General features: G+C 45.3%; 1 gene segment (V, D, J or C); it reads left to right on the forward strand.

Moving 5' to 3' along the window:
* Positions 1 to 8,783: 8,783 nt before the first annotated feature.
* Positions 8,784 to 9,683, forward strand: LOC106737380 (immunoglobulin kappa variable 3-20-like). The segment is given in 2 exon segments: positions 8,784 to 8,832; positions 9,340 to 9,683. Coding segments are annotated over 2 exon segments (393 nt in total).
* Positions 9,684 to 10,015: the final 332 nt, after the last annotated feature.

The following is a 10,015-nucleotide window of genomic DNA, read 5'->3' on the forward strand; positions in this document are numbered from 1 at the left end:
CTTCTAGGCCAGGGGCAGGCAAAATACAACCATGGGAATGATCCAGCTAGCCAAGGTATTTTATCAGGCCCATCGAGGGTCCCTAGGCCTCACCCAGCCCAGGCATGGGGGGAAGCCTGTGCCCTGGCACATGCAGCTGGTCCCACCACCCCCAGCGCACAGCAGGGCTGGAGCAATGTGGTGAACAGATTCTGTTTCCCAGTAGCCGAGGGGCATGCGAGCAATGTATCATGACTTTGCCCTGGGCCTCACTATTCAGACGCAATTTTCAACAGCGCCTGAAAATAGGATGGGAGGGCAATGCCGGGACTGGGATCACAGGGCAGTGACAGCAGTCAAGGGCACTGGTTCCAAAGGCAAGAGCATGAGGGCAACATATTATAAGGTTCGACCTAGAAACTACTATGCAAAGCCTAAGCAAAAGTGAATGTTATGTGTCGAATGCCCATCTGCAATGATAAGGAGCAGACAGTCTTAGATAGAGGAAGCTTGAAAACAAAAAACAGAATCAGAGGTACTGGAACAAAGAGCTCATTAAAATACTAAAAATCACACCCCTAGGCGGGGAAGATATATGCTAATGAAACATATATGTATGTTAATTAGATACATAGCTGAAACACAGGTATAGAGACATGCTCAGTAAAGAACTCCTTGTGTCACTCCTTTATAACCAACTAGCAAACAAGGATGCTTATGAAGATTCAAACTCTTGTATATAAGGGGCTCAGTATTGCATATGTGCTGTGCTTGTCTTGTGAAATTATTCCGGTTGCACCTTTTATTGCTAGCAATAAATCTTTTTTATACTTTCACCCCTGGTATCTTTATTGGCCTTTGCATACCGGGCATGATCCCAGACTTGAGCTGGGGCCTAACAATATCATGGCTCTGCCCTGGGCCCCAGCCCTGTGCTGTCACCATCTCACAATCCTGGCCCCGGCCCCAACCCCGGCCACCTGGCCCACTCCTAGACACCACTCCCCACTCACTTGTGGCCCCATCCCTTCTAGGCAGCTATGCATGCCCTGCCCACAGGCATCCCGAGCTGGTCTCCATGGAGACCTCGGGGTTGGGGTCACCAGCCAGTGACAGCATGGGGACGGGGATGGGGACAGGGATGGGAACGGGTCCCAGATGTGGAGCACAGCTACTTAGGAAGCTCTGGCAAGCTGTTCTGGGACAGGGGAGGTGTGCTGACCCAGCTCAGCATGGTGGGGGGAAGAGGAAAAGGGTGCTGACCCAACCTACAAGACCCCACAAAAACTAAGTAGCCCAGCTGCAGCCCGAATAATTGCCCACCCCTGCTCTAGGTAGTAGCACCAGGACCAGGATCTGAAGGGTTACATGTTGCAATACCAGTTTCCTTGTGAAGAGGTTTTGCTCAGAAGCCTAAGAGCAACCCTGACATGTGGCAACCACTGCTGGCACCATCTACTGGCTCCAGAAGTGGCAGGCTGGCTGCCTTCCCTCCCGAAACAAATAGAAGAGCAGTTAGCCCCACTCCCCTGACATACCAGGGCCCTTGAGGATGCCCACAGCTGAAACAGGGCAAAGGATTCCCGGCACTGCAGCCCCAGAGTCAGTGCAGACCTAGCTTTTCTTCTAGGCCCCAATCACTTTTAGATATTTAAAAGTATTGAGAGAAGAGGTGTTGAGCCCAGCTCACTTCTTCACCCATCTTTCTATTTATCTTATATATTCCCTTCCAGATTCTCTTGGTTCTAGAAACCAGGATGCAAGCCCAGTACTATGAAACGTTATTCTGAGCTGGGATTTAGCTCTGGCCAGTCATCCTATGGCAGCTGCAGCAACCTTCAAGGCCATTAGGCATTTTCTATTATCAGATTACAGCAGAGGACAAGAGATTTGGCTAGCAATTCACCTGAACCCTTCTCCCGCCCGTCCGTGGGCGCTCTGACACCAGCCAACAGAGATTCTTCACTGCTGAGCCAAACCTCCCAAACAGCCCTGGCCGGAGGCAGTGCAACCCCCTTGTTCCACAAATGGGCTCACTGGGAAGACCGAGGGGTCAATTTTACAGCTGATCTTGGAAATAGTCATAAATATTTAGCTATTGAGATACAAACATCAATCATCCTTGACTTGGATCATAACATTAAGGATTCCATAATGTCAATTTTACTCTCCTGCCAGAGTCATGTTGTGCAGGTGAATGGGTGAGCAGGTGTTTTCAAGGCATTTGCAAAAATCAAAGCTCAAGTTGAATCACATGCTGCAGCCACTACTTAGGAAACACTCCCTGAAGTCAATAGGAATTTATTCTCCAGCAAAGCTCAGAGAAGTCATGGAACATGCTCTAGAGAAAGCATCGCTTTTATTTCTTGCTTTCACTTGTCAGCATCTGCAGTTCCAGGGACATCAGAATAATGGGAGCCGATATCCACCCACCCGTTATCAACCACAGCATGTCTTACAAGAAGCAGCCTACTACCAACAGCCAGGCAGGACAAGCTCCTCCACTTCTCCTTTTCAGCGAGTCTACCTGCACTTCAGACTAGCTCAGTGGCTGCAGCTTAGTAACCATCTAAGTCACAAATTAACAGGGTTGAAGCACCCACAATATCACATGCCTGCCCTCTGGGACTCATATCAGCTTCAACTCTCCCCTACAGCCCCTTGAATCAGCTAAGCAGTAAAGCTGCCATCTGCTCTGACACTTCTTTACCATCATATCTGAGCGTATGGATTTATCTGGAGGAAGTCTGTCACCTCTGCTTCTGATTCCTGAAAAATATTTCCCTTTAAGGTCCTCCTGGCCTTCTGTATTAGAATTGCTTGTATTTAGCTTTGGCTGTATGTGCGTCTTTCCCAGAACAGAGGAGGGATACCTGGCATCTGAAACGTGGTCGAACATCTCTGCCAACTATGAAGTCAGTCCAATTACAGATATTGCTTCACTTCACAAACTGTACATCTCACACCTTCTGGTGAGAGTGTTGTTCTCAAATGACGTCATTGGGCTTTGCCCCTATAGCCCTTAGGTAGAACTCAGTGATTTCAAACACAGTCCCTCCACTTCCCTTTTTAGGCACATTTAAAGGACCAAATGTGAATTTCCATCACTAAACTCAATTTGCATCATTCACACCAAAGCAGAATCATGCTGCTTCCCTGAGCTAATATAAGCATTTTGTGTCACTTGTTACCATCTGTTGATCAACATCCAGTGGGTTGGCCATATCAAGATGATTTCCCAGGCTCATCTCATCAGCCTGTTAGTGCTATGGGTCCAGGGTAAGAAACAAACCACAAATATTTGCGGCATTAAAAGGATGCAGTTTGAACAGAAGGGTGAAAATGATCTGGAAATATGTATTTTCATAAATTGTAGTCACTAGACAAGGTCTATCTATTTTGAAAGAGGTGTCAAAATTATGAGCAATGGAGAAAAAAAAATTACAATGAAAGATCCAGTCTAAATTTAGTGTTAGCATCATTGTTGGGTGAGTATACATAGAAATTGTGTGAAAATACACATGGCAATTATTTTTTTCGGGCACAGAAATGGTTACCTTGGTCACATGGGCATGCATTTGTTAATGTATATTATTTTTGCAAACAGGCTCCTCTGGGGACATTCTTGTGACTGAGACACCAGAATCCCTGGCAGTATTTCCAGGTGACACAGTCACCATCAGGTGCAAAGTCAGTTCAAGCATTACAGGCTCCTCAGGCACTATCTACTTAGCATGGTACCAACAGAAACTCAGACAAGCTCCTAAACTCCTTATTTATAAGGCATCCACCCGTGCTTCTGGGGTCCCAGACCGGTTCAGTGGCAGTGGGTCTGGAACAGACTTCGCTCTCACCATCAGCCGGGTTGAAGCTGAAGATGCTGGAGATTATTACTGTCTGCAGCACTGGCGTGCACCTCTCGCAGTGATACAAGCCCATGCACAGAACTCGCTGTGCCATTCTGCTCAGTGTAACAGATGCTTCCTTTGCAGAAGTACTTTTTCAGTGCATCTGCCATATGGAGTCTAGCCTTAAACTTTCAGGGCCAGCAGCCCATTCACTACTCTACTGACAGAACAAGGAGCAATAGTTAAGAGAACACGGAGCAATGGTCTGAAGGTGCAGAAAGGAAAGCTTAGGTCAGATATTAGGAAGATCTCTCTCACTAGGAGGGTGGTGAAGCACTGGAACAGGTTACCCAAAGAGGTGGTGGAAACTCCATCCTTGGAGGTTTTTAAGGCTTGGCTTGACAAATCCCTGGCCAGAATAATCTAATTGGGGCGGGTCCTGCTTGGAGCAGGGGGTTGGACTGGATGACCTCCTGAGGTCTCTTCCAGCCTTCATTTTCTCTGATTCTGTGATTCTATACTCCAAGAAAATCCAGTGGAACCCAAAAAAAGCATCATGGGAGATTCCTCAGCAGACACATTTCCTATCGAAAGGTGCATGCCTTCCCCGACTCTCCGACTTGCAGCAACAAAATGCCACCAAGCATCATAGAGAAATAGGTCCAAACACTGCAGGCTCCGTTCTACCTGCATTAACTGGATTGGGTCTTGCAACCACCTGTGAGGCTGTCAGTCAGCAGCAGTGCTACAGGAACAACCTGGGTTGCTCTTGTACGGATGTGTTTTTTTTCCTCCAAGAGACCCCATCACCCAGTTGTTATTCTTTGAAAAACATCAAAATTCATGTCTCTGGTCTGCTCTTTCAGTGGACTGCCTAATCACTTCTGGAGAACTGTTTCCCATGCCCATGCTGTTCTTTACTATCGTGTGTCTCCATCTCTGCCTGTGTCACATGTGAGCAAGAATCAGGACTGCTGACTAACCTGCCTCGGTTTTGAGGAGTGGAGATTGTTCTCTTTATTTGATACCTGATCTATTATTTCAAACCTGCTTAACAGCATTAAACACATTGTGCAAATCTGACTGTAGCTTCTTCTGAGAAGTGCAACAGCTCAGCAGCCAGCCTCCCAGAAGTTTTGGAGGCTGATGCAATTGGTTTCTGTGAATTTGACAGGGGATGCAAAATTCACCTTTAACTAGACATGTAGCCCAAAGAATAAATCAGAAGAGGCTGCCGCCCAGCTGTAAGAGCAAGCTGTGAATGTCCAAAGGGTACCAGGAAGGTCCCTGGAATGCAGTTCTTGGGCTCCTCGAGGTCCACGGGCCCACTGATCCAGGCAACAGCTAACTAATCCTTTTCACAGAGTTGTATCTTCCTTCTGAATGGTTTCCAGATATTTCAGCTAATTTATAGCTTCTGAATGGTTCTGATAACGAACAACCACTCAGATTCCTTTTAGTTCAACTGTCCTTAGACTGACCAATAGCAGTACAAGCCTGGCATTTCTTTGATAAGGTAATTTTAACTGCGCCACAAGGCCTTACTACTTCTGGGATTTGTGAAATTTACTAGCCCTTACTTTATACAAGGCCTCACTACATCTTAAACTTCAATTAGGCTTTGGGCAACAACATATAGCTTAATATCGAAACAAATATAGAAAAACACCTGGTCTAATCTTCATAGAGCATTCAGCCAGCACCTTTATCACATAGACATAATTTCAGCTGTCACAACTGGTTCAATGGCAGCAAGTCTAGCACTGACTATACTCCCACTCACCACCAGCATTGTTGAAGATGCTGGAGATTATTATTGCCAACACAGCTATAATTACCCTCTTATACAGACTCATACAAAAACCTGTTTCTGAGGCCTGAGTCAGCGGTGAAATGAAAAAGACTACATTTCGGCATGCACATGACTGACAATTGTTTTTTCCTTATGTACCAAGTTGTAGTGCTTCCCTAGTCATGGCCTCCAGCTCTTAGGGCTATTCTGAGTCTCAGGCACTGCCTGCCCCAACCTAAAATGTGTAACAATTCAAAATGCATAACAATTCAATTCCAGCCTGCAGCCCTGTGAGACTCCAGAGATGGGAGAGATTTCAGACATGCCTTTCTGTATAGTACTTCTTCTTTGTAGTGGCTGCCCCTCTTGGAGCCACTCTTCAGAGGCTAACTCCTGCCTTGAGCAGGGTGCTGGATGAGATGACCTTGTTGAGGTCCCTTCCAGCCCTACTTTCTTATGATCCTGTGAACTCTCCCCAGTCACCGTGCATGGAGCCTAGCTCCCTACTTCCATCTAACTGGATCACTTGTCCTGGGATGACTCCCTTGTTTTCAGGTGTGCTGAAGCCTAAGATGGAGGCACTGACAAGCTTGGCTTGGATTTGGCTCCCAAGTTGACCAGAATTAGTAATGATTATTTTGTGGACGGTTAAGAGCCTTGATCCTGGTTCAGCTGATTTTAAATTTGGAAAGAATGAAGTCTCTTCCCATTGAACTCAACAGGAGGTGCGAGCATGTCAAGCATCACATCTCTAGGTAAGACAGTAAACTTCCTCACAACTGTCACCAGATAGCGCATCCTACTCTCTCTCATTGGGAGATGCTGGGAGTTCAGCGTTTCAAGAGAAATCAGACCAGTTATACCAGATGCTTACACAGGGACATGGGAGTCTAAATTTCAATGCCTGTCTTTGACAAAATCAGGGTCTATTCCTGCAAAAGCTAAGACAAACACAATAAGCACCACTCAAGGACATGAAAAAATTTTAAGGCATATTCATCTATTCCTAAAGTAACTTTTAAGATTGCATAGCATAAATGTCAAGAGATTTAGGGTTCAGACCCCTTAATTCTGTGCATGACACCAGAGTTTATATCGTGATGAATTAGGAATACAGTAGAGATTTAAGAGACAGAAGCATTGCACCCATTCACATACTTGATCCCTTGAGGTTTGAAGACCACATCACTAGTGACATCTTCATAAGGCTGTTCCCAGAATAATAAAATCCAGAGTAAAAGATCATGGGAAGCGGGTGCCAGATAATTTACACTTCAATGATGGATTGCTTCAACTCAAAAAACTAAAAATCCTTAAGAACAAATTATGTCAAACCAGTATAATGTCTTGCTCTGGCAGGGCAACTTCTTTAGTAGACAAGGGGAATGCTTTGGACATAATATACTTGGACTTTGGGTACAATTACACAGAACATTTCTTTCTCCGTGCGTGTATGCTGCAGCAGAGACCATGACAACTTTTTTTTTTTTTTTTTTTTACACACAAGGTTTTTTTCAAACCTGTCCCTGCTCAGTAATGCACTATAGGCATTGAACAACTCTAAAACCAGCTCATTCTGAGAAGTGCTGCAGCTCAGTGGGCAACCTCTTGGTAATTTGGGGAATTACTCCAATTGGCTCTTGTGGATTTTAGAGTGGATACAAACATCAGCTTTAAACAGACTGGAGACAACAAGTATCTAGGGGCTGCGACCCAACTCTAAGAGCAAAATAACTGGCCACTAGACAGCTCTGTGGACACTATCCTCCCCTTACAAGAAACTCCCATTAAGTTGGATTCTTATCTCACTTAACCAGGAGTAACTGTTTAACCAGCATAACTGAGAGCAGGATCAATTCAACAGCATTAATAGCAATTAACTGTTTTCTGCCACAGTAATCTGTCCCATCCATGGTCTGTTTCTCTGTCAGACAGAGGGAGATGAGACTTTTCTGCATTCAAACATGGCTGATCTTTCCTCTCATCACAGCCGTTAAGTTTATGCTTTAATCACCAGCATTGCACGGGCTCTGTGCATCACAAACTTCACAAAGGCTCAGTCCATTTGATGGTGAATGCTCTGGACCGATGTGAAAATTAAACTAAGAGGCAGATGAAGGAACGAAAAGCATCACTAGCTTTTAAAGAAAACAGAAATAGGATGTACAGCTCTTCCTGTCAAACCCTAACTATTCCCCAGGGTCAAACAACATTCTTCTTAGATGTCTTTCATCAACACCTTGCAAATGAAAGAGGAAAAGTGCTTTAAAGTACAAGGACTGCTCCAGAGCCCAGGGTAATCATTGGGAGTCTTCCCACTGTACCTTACCCCTTCAATCAGGACCTAAGACAGATTGAAAAAAATCAGGTAAAACTGAAAGAGCTTCTTCAAGCAACTCTAGCCTCACAGCTGGGCGACCAGCCACACACAATGTGCAGAGATACCGGTGAGCACTCACAAACATGCAGGATGGGAAAAGGGAACATTTCCACAGACCCCAGGAGCCAAGCTGGTGTCACCAGGACACACAGTACATACCACCTCTATCATCTATCATCTATGTAATCCTTTCAGAAATGTGTCCCTTGCACGTTGTCAAATTGTGTTTTATTATTTGGCAGCATGTCTGAATTCCCAAATACCCAGACTGCCCTTTGAGAGAGAGAAACATTTTTCTGGAAATAATCTACCCAGCCCCAAGGTCTGGCATTGCTGAGATGTAGGTGAGAACGTGGCAGGTTGGGGTGGCTCAGGCTGACCTACCTCTGCTCCTTGAGAGGGGAAACGCTTTCTGTTCAGTACAGCGCACGGTCAGAGACAGAGATCACAGCACCTACAGCAAGGCTGTGAAGAAGGCCTTGGTATGGGAGTAATACTAGTCAACTCTGCAATCAAAATATGCTGAGGCCATTTATCGCCATCTGTGGCTGCAATTTTCCCAGAGGACGCAAGCCCAGGAGCACTGGATTTGAGGGTGCTGATATCATCCATAGATCCTTCACTTCCCCTTTTACACCAGTTTAAGGACAACATATGAATATTCATCGCAACTGAATTTGCATATTGTACATCCAGCTAGCTCCACAATATCCTGATCAGATATAAATCCCGTATCATTGGGGAACAGTCTGCTGCTCAGCACTGCAGCTAGTCAGACACCAAAATGATCTCTCAGGCTCAGCTCCTCTGGCTGTTTGCACTCTGGATCCGTGGTAAGCATCAAAGTAAGAAGCTTTTTAATGAATTAAAAGTGCAGCGATTTGCTAGGACTTGGGGGGATGGAGGGGAGCTAGGAATGTTCTTACATCCGCAAGTAACAGTCTACATACAAAATCTATTGAGTTTCTCATGTCTTCGGGACACTCACTGTTTGCACAGTGGCTAGTCAGGCAAAGCTGGTCTCAAATGGCTTAAGAAATTACACGCATGTATACATTCAATTATTATACTCAAAATAACTCTTTAAGGATTTCTGCTAATTAATAATCATCTCCCACATCTAACTGGAATGAGGAGTAGCAGCTTTTAGAAGAGTACAAGTAAGAGGAAAAGAAGTTAGCAAGAAAGCCTTGTCTTCAACTCAGTGCTAATATCACTTCTAGCTGGCAAGCTATAGTGATAGTGTAAAGACATACATGGCATTGTTGTACAGGCTCAGCATCAACTAGTTTCACTGCCTCATATGTATTTATATTAACTTATTCCCTCTGGAAATTCAGGTTCTAGTGCGGACATTGTGATGACTCAGACTCCAGAGTCCTTGGTGGTGCCTCCAGGAGACACGGCCACCATCAAGTGCAAAGCCAGCTCCAGTGTCACAGGCTCTTATGTCTACGTAAACTGGTACCAACAGAAATCTGGACAAGCTCCTAAACGTCTCATCTATTATGCTTCCAGCCGTGCCACTGGAGTCTCAGACCGGTTCAGTGGCAGTGGCTCTGGCACTGACTTCACTCTTACCATCAGCCGAGTTGAAGCTGAAGATGCTGGCGATTATTATTGCCAACAAACCTATAGCACTCCTCTCACAGTGATTCAGACCCATACAAAAACCTCTTTCTAAGATCTGTCTCTCTGTTGTCAAGAACAAGACTACATGTTTGCATACTTGTGACTGACTGATTTTTTGGCCCAGCACCAAGTGCTGTGTTTCACTATTCAGGGTTTACTGATCAGCACCGGTCCCCAGCTCTAGGGGCTATTTCTGAATCTCATGCACTGCAATCCCTGTCCTAACTTAAAATATATAAATCAGTGCAAGAGACATGGATCAGAACCAGAAATTCTCCCCTTCTCATTACAAGGGTGGCATCAGTGGTCCATAGAGTCAGGCTCCCCCTTGTTTGCTCTCCTTCTAGCCCCATGATTCTTGAACTCTTCAGTCCAGTCAGCATA

This window comes from Alligator mississippiensis, chromosome 2, assembly GCF_030867095.1.
Source record: "Alligator mississippiensis isolate rAllMis1 chromosome 2, rAllMis1, whole genome shotgun sequence".
In the NCBI taxonomy this organism is placed as follows: Eukaryota; Metazoa; Chordata; order Crocodylia; family Alligatoridae; genus Alligator; species Alligator mississippiensis.